Consider the following 322-nt stretch of genomic DNA (forward strand, 5'->3'; position numbering starts at 1 on the left):
ACCAGGGCCCCCAGGGGCCCCAGGGGCCCCAGGGGCCCCAGGGGCCGCAGGTGTCTCCTCTGCTTGCGGAGACACCACAAACCACCAAAGAGGGGAACACACACACACGCCAGTACACACCTGTCTCTCTCTTCGATGAGCTCGCAGCCACTGGTGCAGCGTCTCCGTCCGCAGCTGGCCCCCACACTGCAGCAGCAGGAGACAGCTGCTGCTCTGCCAGCAGCCGCGCTGCAGGAGCTGCTGCGCATCGCCGCGCTGTCTCCTGTCTCCTTTGAGGAGCTGAAGGCCAGCGGCCTCAGCGACGTTTGTCTCCTCGAGGTAT

General features: G+C 66.1%; 1 protein-coding gene across 1 annotated transcript in view; it reads left to right on the forward strand.

The window, feature by feature from the left end:
- Positions 1 to 135: 135 nt before the first annotated feature.
- The window catches only part of EMH_0058940 (uncharacterized protein), a gene marked incomplete at both ends in the record, with an annotated part of 879 nt that continues 692 nt past the window's right edge, over positions 136 to 322 (forward strand). The window contains one exon of the mRNA XM_013497623.1: positions 136 to 320. Within this exon, the coding sequence (XP_013353077.1) occupies positions 136 to 320 (185 nt within the window). The remainder of the gene's footprint in view (positions 321 to 322) is intronic.

This window comes from Eimeria mitis, genomic scaffold (assembly GCF_000499745.2).
Source record: "Eimeria mitis Houghton genomic scaffold, Emh_scaff2805, whole genome shotgun sequence".
NCBI lineage: Eukaryota > Apicomplexa > Conoidasida > Eucoccidiorida > Eimeriidae > Eimeria > Eimeria mitis.